At 43.5% G+C, this 16,717-nt stretch overlaps 1 protein-coding gene across 1 annotated transcript in view; it reads left to right on the forward strand.

Moving 5' to 3' along the window:
- Window positions 1-16,717, forward strand: part of LOC106608787 (phospholipid-transporting ATPase ABCA1) — a 253,841-nt gene that overhangs the window by 161,592 nt on the left and 75,532 nt on the right. The window contains exons 33-34 of the mRNA XM_082977279.1: window positions 5,822-5,896; window positions 7,207-7,376. Of these exons, the coding sequence (XP_082833405.1) occupies window positions 5,822-5,896; window positions 7,207-7,376 (245 nt within the window). The remainder of the gene's footprint in view (window positions 1-5,821; window positions 5,897-7,206; window positions 7,377-16,717) is intronic.

Genomic DNA, 16,717 nt, shown 5'->3' on the forward strand with positions numbered 1-16,717 from the left:
CAGGGAATGGATGTCAGCTCAGGGTTTAAGAAGAGGTGAAGATCAGGACCAGGTGTGCAGAAGGTTGATGAGATGCAGGTGCGGGTAATAAATAGATCTCCCGCCTAACCTCGTTGCCTGGCAACCAGACAGGGTGCGTTCAGGAACCTTAGACAACACTTAAACAAAACAGTCATCTCAGGCAGAAACAGACTCAGGAAGCGGGATTCCTGACACATCTATGTAAACCGTAACATTGATTTATCCTGCAATATATGTCATTGAAATGGTAACATACATTTTTGTCTTCATCTAATGCCTCTTAAGGGGAAAGTCATCTAAAAGTAATGGAATGTAATCAGATTATGTTACTGAGTTTGGGTAACCCAACAGTTACTTACTGATTACAATTTTGGACAGTTAACTAGTAACTGTAACAGATTACATTTAGAAAGTAAACTGGGCACCCGAATGGCCGTGATTGGGAGAGCCATAGGGTGGCGCACAATTGGCCCAGTGTTGTCCGGGTTTGGCCGGTTTAGGCCGCCATTGTAAATAAGAATTTGGTCTTAACTGAATTGCATATGACGTTAATATTGTGCCAACGATGTAGGTAGGCTGTGTGTAGTGGTTAGAGGTTATGATATAAAGGTTTGGCTTGGATAGGTTTTTTAGTCTGGTCACAGACAACTGATGTGTTTTGCACATCAGCTGTCCACAAGTGAAGGAAAAGGGGGGAGGAGGAGAGCACATCGTATAAGGGGTGCATGACTGGCTGCAGGGAAGTCAGGCGCAGGAGAGCAGAACTGGGTAATAACCGGAGCAGTTTAACCTCTATGGGCTAGGCGGGACGTAATCGTCCCACCTACGTAACAGCCAGTGTAATCCAGTGGCGCGATTTTCAAATACCTTAAAAATCCTATTACTTCAATTTCTCAAACATATGACTATTTTACAGCTATTTAAAGACAAGACTCTGGTTAATCTAACCACACTGTCCGATTTCAAAAAGGCTTTACAACGAAAGCAAAACATTAGATTATGTCAGCAGAGTACCCAGCCAGAAATAATCAGACACCCATTTTTCAAGCTAGCATATAATGTCACAAAAACCCAGAAGACAGCTAAATGCAGCACTAACCTTTGATGATCTTCATCAGATGACACACCTAGGACATTATGTTATACAATACATGCATGTTTTGTTCAATCAAGTTCATATTTATATCAAAAAACAGCTTTTTACATTAGCATGTGACGTTCAGAACTAGCATACCCCCCGCAAACTTCTGGGGAATTTGCTAACAATTTACTAAATTACTCACGATAAACGTTCACAAAATGCATAACAATTATTTTAAGAATTATAGATACAGAACTCCTCTATGCACTCGATATGTCCGATTTTAAAATAGCTTTTTGGTGAAAGCACATTTTGCAATATTCTAAGTACATAGCCCAGCCATCACGGGCTAGCTATTTAGACACCCGGCAAGTTTAGCACTCACCAATATCAGATTTACTATTATAAAAGTCTGATTACCTTTTGTTGTCTTCGTCAGAATGCACTCCCAGGACAGCTACTTCAATAACAAATGTTGGTTTGGTCCAAAATAATCCATCGTTATATCCGAATAGCGGTGTTTTGTTCGTGCGTCCCAGACACTATCCGAAATGGTAAATCAGGGTCGTGCGCATGGCGCAATTCGTGACAAAAAAAATCTAAATATTCCATTACCGTACTTCGAAGCATGTCAACCGCTGTTTAAAATCCATTTTTATGCAATTTTTCTCGTAAAAAAGAGATAATATTCCGACCGGGAATGTCCATTTAGCTAAACAGAGGAAAGAAAACAAAGCTTTCGGTCGACGCGGGCACGAGCCTGAGTCTCACAGTACTGTAACCAGCCACTACCCAAACGCGCTACTTTGTTTCAGCCAGAGCCTGCAAAGCCACGATTCAGCGTTTTGCCGCCTTCTGAGAGCCTATGGCAGCCGTAGGAAGTGTCACGGGACAGCTAAGATCCTCACTCTTCAATAAACAGAGACAAGAAGAACGACACCTTGTCAGACAGGCCACTTCCTGCATGAAATCTTCTCAGGTTTTTGCCTGCCATATGAGTTCTGTTATACTCACAGACACCATTCAAACAGTTTTAGAAACGTTAGGGTATTTTCTATCCAAAGCCAATAATTATATGCATATTCTAGTTATTGGGCAGGAGTAGTAACCAGATTAAATCGGGTACGTTTTTTATCCAGCCGTGAAAATACTGCCCCCTAGCCATAACAGGTTAAGGTTCCTACCCCTATCATCGCCAAGCCTATCTCCAACGTTTTTAACCTGTCTCTACTTTCTGGGGAGGTTCCCATTGCTTGGAAGGCAGCCACAGTTCGTCCTTTATTAAAGGGGGAGATCAAGCTGATCCCAACTGACTGTTATAGGCATATTTCTATTTTGCCCTGTTTATCAAAAGTGTTGGAAAACTTGTCAATAATCAATGTCTATAGTATTCTCTCTGGTTTGCAATCTGGTTTCCGCTCAGGTTATGGAAGTGTCACTGCAACCTTAAAGGTCCTCAATTATGTCACCATTGCCCTTGATTCTAAGCAATATTGTGCTACTATTTTTATTGACTTGTCCAAAGCTTTTGATACGGTAGAACATTCCATTCTTGTGGGCCGGCTAAGGAGTATTGGTGTCTATGAGGTGTCTTTGGCCTGGTTTGCTAAATACCTCTCTCAAAGAGTGCAGTGTATAAAGTCAGAAAATCTGCTGTCTCAGCCACTGCCTGTCACCAAGGGAGTACCCCAAGGCTCAATCCTAGGCCCCATGCTCTTCTCAATTTACATCAACAACATAGCTCAGGCAGTGGGAAGCTCTCTCATCCATTTACATGCATATGATACAGTCTTATACTCAGCTGGCCCCTCCCCGGATTTTGTGTTAAATGCTCTACAACAAAGCCTTCTTAGTGTCCAACAAGCTTTCTCTACCCTTAACCTTGTTCTGAACACCTCCAAAACAAAGGTCATGGGGTTTGGTAAGAAGAATGCCCCTCTTCCCACTGGTGTGATTACTACCTCTGAGGGTTTAGAGTTTGAGATAGTCACCTCATACAAGTACTTGGGAGTATGGCTAGACGGTGCACTGTCCTTCTCTCAGGACATATCAAAGCTGCAGGCCTAAGTTAAATCTAGACTTGGTTTCCTCTATTGTAATCACTCCTCTTTCACCCCAGCTGCCAAACTAACCCTGATTCAGATGACCATCCTACCCATGCTAGATTACGGAGACATAATTTATAGATCGGCAGGTAAGGGTGCTCTCGAGCGGCTAGATGTTCTTTACCATTCAGCCATCAGATTTGCCACCAATGCTCCTTATAGGACACATCACTGCACTCTATACTCCTCTGTAAACTGGTCATCTCTGTATACCTGTCGCAAGACCCACTGGTTGATAATCATTTTTTTAACTCTCTTAGGCCTCACTCCCCCCTATCTGAGATATCTACTGCAGCTCTCATCCTCCACCTTCAACACCCGTTCTGCCAGTCACATTCTGTTAAAGGTCCCCAAAGCACACACATCCCTGGGTTGCTCCTCTTTTCAGTTCGCTGCAGCTAGCGACTGGAACGAGCTGCAACAAACACTCAAACTGGACAGTTTTATCTCAATCTCTTCATTCAAAGACTCAATCATGGACATTCTTACTGACAGTTGTGGCTGTTTTATGTGATGTATTGTTGTCTCCACCTACTTAACCTTTATGCTGTTGACTGTGCCCAATAATGATTGTACCATGTTTTGTGCTGCTACCATATTGTGTTGCTACCATGTTGTTGTTATGTTGTGTTGCTACCATGCTGTGTGTCATGTGTTGCTGCCTTGCTATGTTGTTGTCTTAGGTCTCTCTTTATGTAGTGTAGTGTTGTCTCTCTTGTTGTGATGTGTGTTTTGTCCTATATTTATGTTGTATTTATTATTATTTAAACATTTTAATTCCAGGCCCACGTCCCCGCAAGAGACCTTGTGCCTTTTGGTAGGCTGTCATTCTAAATAAGAATTTGTTCTTAACTGACTAGCCTATTTAAATAATAGGCTAGTCTCTCTGTACTCTTCTACTATGTCACCTGACTGGGCTAGCTTTTAAGTGTGTGTTTGATAGTTTTTTTGTGGGGGGTGAAAGTTGAAATTGAAATGAGACTCATGTGGCAAAGGATTCTGGGATCGAATAGGATGAGGAAGGAAGATATTATGACATGGCAAAAACAAAACACACCATGCTCGAAGACAATTAGGAAAGACTAGTCAATAAAGTAGTCTCATACAGTGTTTTGAGAGCCAAAACAGATTTCTCGTCACGCGCTCGACAGAACGCATCGTGCCACCATTGTATCGCTGGCTGTGGCTGTGTGGGTGTCCGGGTCATTGGCCATACGAGCACCATCGCCCTTGAGGAGGAAGTCGTTTCATAAGGGATAAGCATCAGTAAGCGTTTTCCGTAATTCCCTAACCCCCCTCTATCTCTCCCGCCACGTGTCTTCCCGTCTGCAACAGAAACAATGCCAGTGGAATGAGGAGCTAATCCTCAGGAAGAACCCATTCCACTGCCATGCCCACTATGGTGCCATCCTGCGCCAGGACCTTTCTCCCTCCACCTCACCCCCCTCCAGTTTCCTCCTCCCTCACTCCCCATTCTTCAGAAGGGAGAAGTTTAATTTATTTATTTTTTACTTCAGTTCATTTAGTAAATACTTTATCACTTATTTTTCTTAAAACTGCATTGTTGGTTTAGGCCTGGTAAATAAGCATTTCACTGTAAGGTCTACACCTGTTGTATTCAGCGCATGTGACAAATACAATTTGATTTGAAAAGCAAATGATGTTAAAATCTTGGAGAAAGAGTGAGTTACAGACAGAAAAAAGGGCTTGTAGTTCCTGAGTTCATTAATAATAAATTAGATGGTCGGTGTTCTGAGTGTTTCTCCTAAATAGTGCAAACACTCCCTCCTCCTTTCTCTTACTCCCTCTGTTTTTCTCCCTCCCTCTCTACCCTCTCCTTCCCTCCTTTTCTCCTTCCCCTGTCCCTCTCTTCCTACCTCTCGTATTGTAGGCTTTTGATTTGAGTTGCCTGCAGACCGAAGGAACCATTTGCATTTATATGACACGTGTAATGCATGCAGTGTGCACCGGGCCAGGCTGAGCTGGACCTGGGCACAGGCGTGACGACGGGCCATCACAAATCACACGGTTCTCAGCAGCACTCATCCCAAGGCCCATTTCACATGAAACATGACCATAGTGTATTTTTTTTTACGCAACCCATGTGGCCCACCCACACCACTGTGTTATATGTTATAACACCATGTGGAGGAATTTCTATAGTGAGAAAAGAGAGAATTTTTTTTTTTTAAAGAAATAGGAGACAGATGCAAGTGGAAGGCAGTGCTGGGTTGGCGAAAATATTTGGCCCCAACGCTGACCCATTCGGTTCCCACTCCCACCTGCCCTCTATAGCGCTAGTACCCAGCGGTCATATGTATCAAGCATCTCATATGTAGGACTACCCTACCTCCCTTCTAGAACTTTTATAAACCATGACAATGGAGGGGGGGAGGGTTGCAAGCGGAAGTCAGTGCTGCAGGTTTGCTGAAATAACAAGCTAAATAATGCTACTTCTCCAACCTATATAGAATAAGTAAATAAGTGGGCCTCAGCAATCTAGAGATATTGCTGTTCCATGATGTTTTGCATTTCAAAGGGGATATGTATTTTCCCAAGTGTGTCCAATTAAGCCTTGTTCTCTTGTTATTATTATTATTCTCTCCTTCATTAGGATAACACGACTGAGCAGATCCTTCTGAACACCAAGACGCTCCTGAAAGAGCTTGGGACCAGGGATAACGTCAAGGTATTATATCATTGTTCATCTTCAGGCTTAGAGACTCAGAGGCTCCTTACCATTTTTGCTTGGTCATCATCATGAGTGCTTTGTGAGAGGATACAGTAGCAGGTAGTCCAACGCTGGTACACAGATAGATATCTTCCTTTGTAGAGCGATGCTAATCACAAATCATACAAGACAAGCCCATCTCCTGGGTTTTACATGTAATCTGAGCTGCATCTGAATCACTTAATTCCCATCACAGACACCTAAACTGCATAGGGAGTGGTTGAGTGGTTCAAATGACTTCATAAATGTATTATTCAGTCAGGAGTTCTATTCTAGACGGAGATCCTCCATTGAGACAAGATAAAGCAGCGAAAAGAAGAATAACACAGTGCAAAATGGATCCTGTTAGCGTTATGAAGTTATACTTTTCCAATGGATTCAACAGCAGCCTTTATGATTGATGCTTGATGCAATTAGACCGCTTGAATTCTGTGGTAGCAGTGTTAACTTAGCTAGCCTCATACTGTTCTTTATAGCATTAACTTCCACTCTCTTCCACTCTTTTGATGTCCACCATGTTTGATGTATCTAATGGGAGTCTAGCAACAGGTCTCCCCGGGGTTGAGGAAAAAGGAATCCAATGCATTGTGGAATTTATTAAAAGAAAATGCCGTCAAAATAACTTAAGCACTTGCGTTGTATAAACCAAAATGGCATTTTTTCTGTGCAATTGTTTAAGTCGCTGATATTGTAGTCAACCACAAATATCTTTGGGGAGTGTATGTGGAGAGTGTGAGAGACACGAAAAGTCTGAGTGTGTGCTGGTGCACATGAATGTGCTTGTGTGTGTGTGCGTGCACTTTGAGTATGTGTGTGTGTGTGCTTTACTGTGTGTATGTGTGATACAGTGTTACGGTAGGCCCAAACTCCATCTAATCTTAATTAGACCAGCACTATCAGCGGGGGTGCTCTCTTTCTAGAATATTCTTCTCCTGCACAACGGGAGATACAGGCACCGGGAGCATCTTAAAGAGAGAAGACCTCAATCGTTTGTTATAACTTTGTGTTCAACTTGTGAGCTTTGATAGTTATTACTTCTTTTGTTGTAGTTGCTGTTACTGTATGTAAATCAATTATTATTTTGTATGTATTATCAAGATGCTAATTTAACACAAGGGCCATGTTTTACAATGGCATTGAACTGGAGTAACTACCAGGAATAACCTGTATCATTTCCATAAATGTTTATTCTTTTTAGCCCAGGACTAGCCTTAACCTTGGTCTGTATTTGAACTGTAACAGCGATGAACCATCTGCCATGTCTCCAGGTGTGGTTCTACAACCAGGCGTGGCACGGGATCGTTTCGTTCCTCAACGTGGCCAACAATGCCATCCTGAGGGGTAACCTGCCTACGGGCCGTGACCCCAGGGAGTACGGCATCTCCTCCTCCAGCCACCCTCTCAATCTCACCAAGGCGCAGCTCTCCTACCAGGCACTGTGAGTAGGAATGTATCAGCTCCGGGGGAAAGCCTCGCTTACGTAAAGATCTAAGATCAGCTTCCCCTCCCCCAATCCTAACCTTAACTTTTTGTTGGTGAAATGAAAAAATGACCAGGATCAGTGTCTTGGGGAAACTCACCTGTATATATTATATTGGATTGAGGGAGGGAGGGAGGGAGATTCATTCATGTGAGTAGCCCATGGGGAACACACTCTTTCAGATACTGTTGCTTTATAACCCAAGAGATCAGCCAGGCGCCCTGAAGCAGCTACCCCATGAGATCTCTATGATTAATGAGGGCGTTATTGAAGTACAAAACCACCAGACTTCACTGTCTAATGCAGCCTGAGTCAATCATCTATCCAATCTCCATAATCGAGGAAAAGCCTTGCATAATATAAGCTAAAATAACATAATACAACGTAACATTACATAATATAACGTGACATGCAGTATTATAGCAGAATATAATTACATAACATATCCTAGCATAGAATAAGCAGTAGCATAACATAGCATCATATCATACAGTGACATATCACATCATAACATAACCTAAAGCTCTACTGCACATCTATCTTAGATTTGTGTGTATTGGTTATATGTAGGGAAATTGTTAGATATTACTTGTTAGATATTACTGCACTGTCGGAGCTAGAAACACAAGCATTTCGCTACACCCGCAATAACATCTGCTAAACACATGTATGCAACCATTACAATTTGATTTGATTTGAACTATGTAGATGTCAAATTAGGCCTACCCTCAGTTTTCACACTTTGTTTCCTAAAATGTCAGTTTCGACTTTGACACCTGATGCGATCCTCATGCCACAGATACCATTTAGTTCCTTGTTCTTTTCTTGTGTTACCACCTCTATCTAAGTAAGGTATTGATGTAGTGGTCAGGTATTAGCGACAGTGTTGAGTTAGAGAGAAAAGACATGGAAGTGTAGCTAGACGATAATTACAATGCCTTTCCTTCCGTACAATAGATTCAGCCCCCCCTCTCTTTCTCGCCGTCTCTGTTTCTCACTCTCTCTGTTTCTTCCTATGTTGGTCTCATTTCTCTCTCTCTCTCTCTCTCTCTCTCTCTCTCTTTCTCGCTCTCTCGCTCTCTCACTCTCTCGCTCTCTCTCTTTCTCTCTCTCTCTCTCTCTCTCTCTCTCTCTCTCTCTTTCGCTCTCTCTCCATGTGGTCCCTGCGGGGAATTTATTACCCATGATCTAAAGATGAACTTTAGATCATGGATTACCAGAGTTAAAAAGTAAGGGAAGCATAGGAGTAAAGAACGTGAGGGTGTTCGTGTCCTATGCAATCGTGCATTGTGTCCCTGCGTCATTTCCCTAATTCAAGAGTTGTTCTCCACAAAGTATGCTTTTAAATGGAGCTGGTTTTCAACGGAGCAGACAGAAACATGTGATGTGGTGGTTGTAGAACATTTAGGGGGTAGATTCCGTCTAGGCATTTTGTCTAGACTGACTGCAATGCTCTCCTAGCATGAGCAGATTTTTTTATTTTATTTATTTTATTTCACCTTTATTTAACCAGGTAGGCAAGTTGAGAACAAGTTCTCATTTACAATTGCGACCTGGCCAAGATAAAGCAAAGCAGTTCGTCACATACAACAACACAGAGTTACACATGGAGTAAAACAAACATACAGTCAATAATACAGTAGAAAAATGTGTCTATGTACAATGTGAGCAAATGACGTGAGATAAGGGAGGTAAAGGCAAAAAAGGCCATGGTGGCAAAGTAAATACAATATAGCAAGTAAAACACTGGAATGGTAGATTTGTAGTGGAAGAAAGTGCAAAGTAGAAATAGAAATAATGGGATGCAAAGGAGCAAAATAAATAAATAAATACAGTAGGGGAAGATGTAGTTGTTTGGGCTAAATTATAGATGGGCTATGTACAGGTGCAGTGATCTGTGAGCTGCTCTGACAGCTGGTGCTTAAAGCTAGTGAGGGAGATAAGTGTTTCCAGTTTCAGAGATTTTTGTAGTTCGTTCCAGTCATTGGCAGCAGAGAACTGGAAGGAGAGACGGCCAAAGGAGGAACTGGCTTTGGGGGTGACCAGAGAGATATACCTGCTGGAGCGCGTGCTACAGGTGGGTGCTGCTATGGTGACCAGTGAGCTGAGATAAGGGGGGACTTTACCTAGCAGGGTCTTGTAGATGACCTGGAGCCAGTGGGTTTGGCGACGAGTATGAAGCGAGGGCCAGCCAACTCGAGCGTACAGGTCGCAGTGGTGGGTAGTATATGGGGCTTTGGTGACAAAATGGATGGCACTGTGATAGACTGCATCCAGTTTATTGAGTAGGGTATTGGAGGCTATTTTGTAAATGACATCGCCGAAGTCGAGGATCGGTAGGATGGTCAGTTTTACGAGGGTATGTTTGGCAGCATGAGTGAAGGATGCTTTGTTGCGAAATAGGAAGCCAATTCTAGATTTAACTTTGGATTGGAGATGATTGATGTGAGTCTGGAAGGAGAGCTTACAGTTATTTGTAGGTATTTGTAGTTGTCCACATATTCTAAGTCAGAACTGTCCAGAGTAGTGATGCTGGACGGGCGGGCAACGATCGGTTGAAGAGCATGCATTTAGTTTTACTTGTATTTAAGAGCAGTTGGAGGCCACGGAAGGGCCTGAAGTATACAGAATGGTGTCGTCTGCGTAGAGGTGGATCAGAGACTCACCAGCAGCAAGAGCGACATCATTGATGTATACAGAGAGAAGAGTTGGCCCAAGAATTGAATCCTGTGGCACCCCCATAGAGACTACCAGAGGCCCGGACAACAGGCCATCCGATTTGACACACTGAACTCTATCAGAGAAGTAGTTGGTGAACCAGGCGAGGCAATCATTAGAGAAACCAAGGCTATTGAGTCTGCCGATGAGAATGTGGTGATTGACAGAGTCGAAAGCCTTGGCCAGGTCAATGAATATGGCAGCACAGTATTGTTTCTTGTCGATGGCGGTTACGATATCGTTTAGGACCTTGAGATTGGCTGAGGTGCACCCATGACCAGCTCTGAAACCAGATTGCATAGCGGAGAAGGTGCGGTGGGATTCAAAATGGTCGGTAATCTGTTTGTTGACTTGGATTTCGATGACCTTAGAAAGGCAGGGTAGGATAGATATAGGTCTGTAGCAGTTTGGGTCAAGAGTGTCCCCTCCTTTGAAGAGGGGGATGACAGCAGCTGCTTTCCAATCTTTTGGAATCTCAAAAGACACAAAAGAGAGGTTGAACATGCTAGTAATAGGGGTTGCAACAATTTCGGCAGATCATTTTAGAAAGAAAGGGTCCAGATTGTCTAGCCCGGCTGATTTGTAGGGGTCCAGATTTTGCAGCTCTTTCAGAACATCAGCTGACTGGATTTGGGAGAAGGAGAAATGGGGAAGGCTTGGGCGAGTAGCTGTGGGGGGTGCAGTGCTGTTGACCACGGTAGGGGTAGCCAGGTGGAAAGCATGGCCAGCCGTAGAAAAATGCTCAATTATAGTGGATTTATCGGAGGTGACAGAATTTCCTATCCTCAGTGCAGCTGGCAGCTGGGAGGAAGTGTTCTTATTCCCCATGGACTTTACAGTGTCCCAGAACTTTTTTGAGTTTGTGTTGCAGGAAGCAAATTTCTGCTTGAAAAAGCTAGCCTTGGCTTTTCTAACTGCCTGTGTATATTGGCTTCTAACTTCCCTGAAAAGTTGCATATCACAGGGGCTGTTCGATTCTATTGCAGAATGCCACAGGATGTTTTTGTGTTGGTTAAGGGCAGTCAGGTCTGGAGAGAACCAAGGGCTATATCTGTTCCTTGTTCTAAATTTCTTGAATGGGGCATGCTTATTTAAGATGGTGAGGAAGGCATTTAAAAAAAATAACCAGGCATCCTCTACTGACGGGATGAGGTCAATATCCTTCCAGGATACCCGGGCCAGGTCGATTAGAAAGGCTTGCTCGCTGAAATGTTTCAGGGAGCGTTTGACAGTGATGAGTGGAGGTCGTTTGACCACTGACCCATTACGGATGTAGGCAATGAGGCAGTGATCGCTGAGATCTTGGTTGAAAACAGCAGAGGTGTATTTAGAGGGCGAGTTGGTTAGGATGATATCTATGAGGGTGCCCGTGTTTACGGCTTTGGGGTGGTACCTGGTAGGTTCATTGATCATTTGTGTGAGATTGAGGGCATCAAGCTTAGATTGTAGGATGGCTGGGTTGTTAAGCATGTCCCAGTTTCGGTCACCTAGCAGCACGAGCTCTGAAGATAGATGGGGGGAAATCAGTTCACATATGGTGTCCAGAGCACAGCTGGGGGCAGAGAGTGGTATATAGCAGGCGGCAACAGTGAGAGACTTGTTTTTAGAGAGATGGATTTTTAAAAGTAGAAGTTCAAATTGTTTGGGTACAGACCTGGATAGTAGGACAGAACACTGCAGGCTATCTCTGCAGTAGATTGCAACACCGCCCCCTTTGGCTGTTCTGTCTTGTCTGAAAATGTTGTAGTTAGGGATGAAGATTTCAGAGTTTTTGGTGGACTTCCTAAGCCAGGATTCAGACACGGCTAGGACATCCGGGTTGGCAGAGTGTGCTAATGCAGTGAATAAAACAAACTTAGGGAGGAGGCTTCTAATGTTACCATGCATGAAATCAAGGTTATTACGGTTACAGAAGTCATCAAAAGAGAGCGCCTGGAGAATAGGAGTGGAGCTAGGCACAGCAGGGCCTGGATTCACCTCGACATCACCAGAGGAGCAGAGGAGGAGTAGGATAAGGGTACGGCTAAAAGCTATGAGAATTGGTCGTCTATGACGTCCAGAATAGAGAGTAAAAGGAGCAGGTTTCTGGGGGCGATAAAATAGCTTCAAGGTATAATGTACAGACAAAAATATGGTAGGATGTGAATACAGTGGAGGTAAACCTAGGTATTGAGTGAAGATGAGAGAGATATTGTCTCTAGAAACATCATTGAAACCAGAAGATGTCATAGCATGTGTGGTTGGTGGAACTGAAAGGTTGGGTAAGGTATAATGAGCAGGGCTAGAGGCTCTACAGTGAAATAAGCCAATAAACACTAACCAGAACAGCAATGGACAAGGCATATTGACATTAAGGAGAGGAATGCTTAGCCGAGTGATCATAAGGGTCCCGTGAGATTCAGACAGCTAGCCGGACCATAGGTAGCAAGCTGGCAGAAAATGGAGGGAGGTCTGTTTTTAGCCACCTCGTGCGTTTCCGTCTTTAAATTAGTGGGGTTCCGTGTGGTAGGGGGGACCAGTCCAATTGGCAAAATAGTTATAGTTATAGTGGTCCAAGAAAATTGTCCGATAGACCTATTCAGATAGCAGCCAGAGGTAGCCTGACTGCCATTAGGTACCGAGATGAGATCCTCAGACCCCTTGTGAGACCATATGCTGGTGCGGATGGCCCTGGGTTCCTCCTAATGCAAGACAATGCTAGACCTCATGTGGCTGGAGTGTGTCAGCAGTTCCTGCAAGAGGAAGGCATTGATGCTATGGACTGGACCGCCCGTTCCCCAGACCTGAATCCAATTGAGCACATCTGGGACATCATGTCTCGCTCCATCCACCAACGCCACGTTGCACCACAGACTGTCCAGGAGTTGGCGGATGCTTTAGTCCAGGTCTGGGAGGAGATCTCTCAGGAGACCATCTGCCACCTCATCAGGAGCATGCCCAGGCATTGTAGGGAGGTCATACAGGCACGTGGATGCCACACACACTACTGAGCCTCATTTTGACTTGTTTTAAGGACATTACATCAAAGTTGGATCAGCCTGTAGTGTGGTTTTCCACTTTAATTTTGAGTGTGACTCCAAATCCAGACCTCCATGGGTTGATAAATTGGATTTCCATTGATTATTTTTGTGTGATTTTGTTGTCAGCACATTCAACTATGTAAAGAAAAAAGTATTTAATAAGATTATTTCATTCATTCAGATCTAGGATGTGTTATTTTAGTGTTCCCTTTATTTTTTTGAGCAGTATATATATACGGGACATGACAAGAGGAGGACAAAGGACGTCTGACTGCTATGCCATCTTGGGGAAAAAAGGTGAATCACCATGGTGGGTCTCTGTGACCTGGAGCTTGCTAGGTCTTCAGTGAATCAGAGAGAGACCTGTTCAGTCACCAAATCTCCCATGTCCATTAATAAAACAGCTTGACATTAAGGGATTCATGTACCATCTTCAGAGCAGGTATTTGGTTTTCCTGCGAGTTGAAAAGAAGAATCCTTTGCCATGTATATTTATCAATTTCTGCATTATGGCTACACATACTGGCTGGAAAATGATTTACTCAAACAATTCAAAGGTAGACTATTATTTGACTACTTCATTATGGTTTTCTAACTCCCCTCCACACCTCAATGTTTGAAGCTGCACCTCACTCTAGACCTTAGGCAAAAACACCTGGAACGACCAGGCACATTAAATGCTCTCCACTACTATACTGTTTATTACTTTATTAGCAGGGTGCATGTCCCCTCACAGTGATTAGCCGCTAGTCCTTGTTCAGGGTTACCTCATTAGCCAATCACTTGCCTCAAACAATCCTCGGCCCCGGCGAGCGAGGTCTAGATAAACCTGTTGAAAACTGCTGAAAGTTGGGCGGCACCCACTGCGTAAATGATTTCATGTTTCGCATCCTAATTTTGTCCAGCCCGCACTGATGAATGTTGAGGCAGCGCGGCGCGACTTATTTAATATGTTAATTACCTAGCAGGTAGTCTGGCGAGAGATTGGTAGGGCGGAAGGGAGGAGGTGTGTGTGTGTGTGTGTGTGTGTGTGTGATCAAATGGATTACACTGTACATTTCTTTTATGCAATTAATCATTTACAATAGTTTATGCACTATTTATAAAGCATTTATTTATCAAGCATGTTTGAACACCTTGCAGGTTGATATGCATCTGATGCATATGCTAAAGGAAACGCCCAGCAACATTCTCTAGTGGGTACTGATATGCTGAACGACAAGCAATTCAAATTTATCTAGATTAGAATCCATCCCTTTGTGCCCTAAACAATAGCCTACACTATTGTCCCCAGATGGTACTAGTTGGTCGGAACTTGGTGCCCAGATGGGACTTCCTGTTGACGCCAAATAAGGAGTTTCCTCTTGGGTCCCCACATTGTTAACCTTCCCAGTCCCCACAATGTCATCTACCCTTATTTCAATTAATCAATTACATTTGAAGGGGTGTATTCATTATAGATTTTTTTCAATTTTTTTATATTTTCGTTGTCAGGATAGTGGTGTCCCCAGAATGTGGTGTGAGAACAGGTGTCCCCAGTAGGTGATATAAACACATGTGCGTGTGTGTGTGTGTGTGTGTGTGTGTGTATGCGTGCGTGCGTGGGCGTGTGCTTGTGTGCGCGTGTGTGTGTGTGTGTGTGTGTGTGTGTGTGTGTGTGTGTGTGTGTGTGTGTGTGTGTGTGTGTGTGTGTGTGTGTGTGTGTGTGTGTGTGGACATGTTTAACTATTCTTGTGGGGACTTGGAAACAAACAGAAATTTGACCAAATGGTGAAATTTTGTTGGTCCCCACAAAGTCAAATGCTATTTCTAGGGGATTTAGTGTTGGGGTTAGAATTATGTTAAGCGTTAAGGTTAGGAGCTAGGGTTAGTTTTAGGGTTAGGATTAGGTAGTCTTTAGCTGGGTGAATGATATTCCAACCGCATGGTGGATCAAGAATTTACAAGATGAGGCCTCCCGAGTGGCGCAGCGGTCTAAGGCACTGCACCGCAGTACTTGAGGCGTCACTACAGACCCGGGTTTGATCCCAGGTTGTGTCGCAGCCGGCCGTGACCGGGAGACCCATGAGGCGGCGCACAATTGGCCCAGTGTCGTCCGGGTTAGGGAAGGGTTTGGCCAGCCGGGATGTCATTGTCCCATTGTGCTCTAGGGACTCCTGTGGCGGGCCGGGCACATGCACGCTGGCACTGTCTCCAGTTCTACGGTGTTTCCTCCGACACATTGGTGCGGCTGACTTCCAGGGTAAGCGAGCAGTGTGTCAAGAAGCAGTGTGGCTTGGCAGGGCCGTGTTTCGGAGGACACATGGCTCTCGACCTTCGCCTCTCCCGAGTCCATACGGGAGTTGCAGCGATGGGACAAGACTGTAACTAACAATTGGATATCACAAGATATGGGGAGAAAAAATAGAATTTCCAAGATGAATAAGCATTGCTTCTCTGAAAAGTTTTTTGTAGTTTTGCCTGATTGCGTTTCAAACAGAGAATTCAGTCAAATTGAGTCATCCTATTGGTAACAAGCACATAGCTAATATATCAACTTATAATTTACAGTAGATCATACATACCATTTCTCCAACTGGACATATTTTTATTATAAATTAAACCACAAGAAACTTGTCTAATAACACTTAGACATTTTAGTACATTTTAGTAATACAGTTGAAGTTGGAAGTTTACATACACTTAGGTTGGAGTCATTAAAACTCATTTTTCAACCACTCCACAATTTTCTTGTTAACAAACTATAGTTTTGGCAAGTTGGTTAGGACATCTACTTTGTCCATGACACAAATAATTTTTCCAACAATTGTTTACAGACAGATAATTCACTGTATCACAATTCCAGTGGGTCAGAAGTTTACATACACTAAGTTGACTGTGCCTTTAAACAGCTTGGAAAATTCCAGAAAATGATGTCATGGCTTTAGAAGCTTCTGATAGGCCAATTGACATCATTGAGTCAATTGGAGGTGTACCTGTGCATGTATTTCAAGGCCTACCTTCAAACTCAGTGCCTCTTTGCTTGACGTCATGGGAAAATCAAAAGAAATCAGTCAAGACCTCTGAAAATACATTGTAGACCTCCACAAGTCTTGTTCATCCTTGGGAGCAATTTCCAAATGCCTGAAGGTACCACGTTCATCTGTACAAACAATAGTACGCAAGTATAAACACCATGGGACCATGCAGTCGTCATACCACTCAGGAAGGAGACGCGTTCTGTCTCCTAGAGATGAACATACTTTGGTGCAAATCAATACCAGAACAACAGCAAAAGACCTTGTGAAGATGCTGGAGGAAACGGGTACAAAACTATCTATATCCACAGTAAAACAAGTCCTATATCAACATAACCTGAAAGGCCGCTCAGCAAGGAAGAAGCCACTGCTCCAAAACCGCCATAAAAAAGCCACACTACGGTTTGCAACTGCACATGGGGACAAAGATCGTACATTTTGGAGAAATGTCCTCTTGTCTGATGAAACAAAAATAGAACTGTTTGGCCATATTGACCATTGTTATGTTTGGAGGAAAAAGAGGGATGCTTGCAAGCCGAAGAAC

The sequence above is a fragment of the Salmo salar genome, chromosome 07, assembly GCF_965601325.2.
Source record: "Salmo salar chromosome 07, fSalSal1, whole genome shotgun sequence".
NCBI classification, from domain to species: Eukaryota; Metazoa; Chordata; class Actinopteri; order Salmoniformes; family Salmonidae; genus Salmo; species Salmo salar.